General features: G+C 43.7%; 1 protein-coding gene across 1 annotated transcript; it reads right to left on the bottom strand.

Moving 5' to 3' along the window:
• LOC106512762 (glioma tumor suppressor candidate region gene 1 protein) lies at positions 1-378 on the bottom strand (the record flags this gene model as incomplete). Its single annotated transcript, XM_014001307.1, is given in 3 exon segments — positions 1-70; positions 177-219; positions 333-378. Coding segments are annotated over 3 exon segments (154 nt in total), but the record flags the coding sequence as incomplete, so codon positions are not given.
• Positions 379-478: the final 100 nt, after the last annotated feature.

Here is a 478-nt window from a genome sequence, read left to right as displayed (position 1 = left end):
CACTCACCGGGGCATCTGTGAAGAGGGAGGGCTCCCCAGAGGAGACGTTAATGAGCAGATCTGTGTGCAGCTGGTGGGATAAAAACCACTCCGTTTTAGGCTGGTTTGATACACCTACACACGTTTCTCATGACTGGCTGCCAAAAAATAGTTGCAGCTCAAATTTACGAGGTTACCTCATTGGTCCCATGAAGGAAGTCGTTCAGGGCTTGGGGGTCACTGAAACAGCACAGATGAAAAATGAGTGAAACTCTTGTGAATTTACAGCATGACGCACATTTTACAAGGAGATCCCATAACGCTCTGAAAACAGGATGAAATCAGACACTCACCATAAAACATCAAGTAGACAAGTCCCATCTTCATCCTCCATGTCAGCTGAGAGGAAGAGGAGGTTCATTTTACAACTCATGTTTGAAGCACAAATCATCCAAAAGTGATTTAAAAAATACTTCATTGACTGCACTGAAAAAAAGGA

Source organism: Austrofundulus limnaeus, unplaced genomic scaffold, assembly GCF_001266775.1.
Source record: "Austrofundulus limnaeus strain Quisiro unplaced genomic scaffold, Austrofundulus_limnaeus-1.0 Scaffold12567, whole genome shotgun sequence".
NCBI classification, from domain to species: domain Eukaryota; kingdom Metazoa; phylum Chordata; class Actinopteri; order Cyprinodontiformes; family Rivulidae; genus Austrofundulus; species Austrofundulus limnaeus.
Note: the sequence above shows the minus strand (reverse complement) of the source record. Positions and strands in the feature narration are given on the sequence as shown.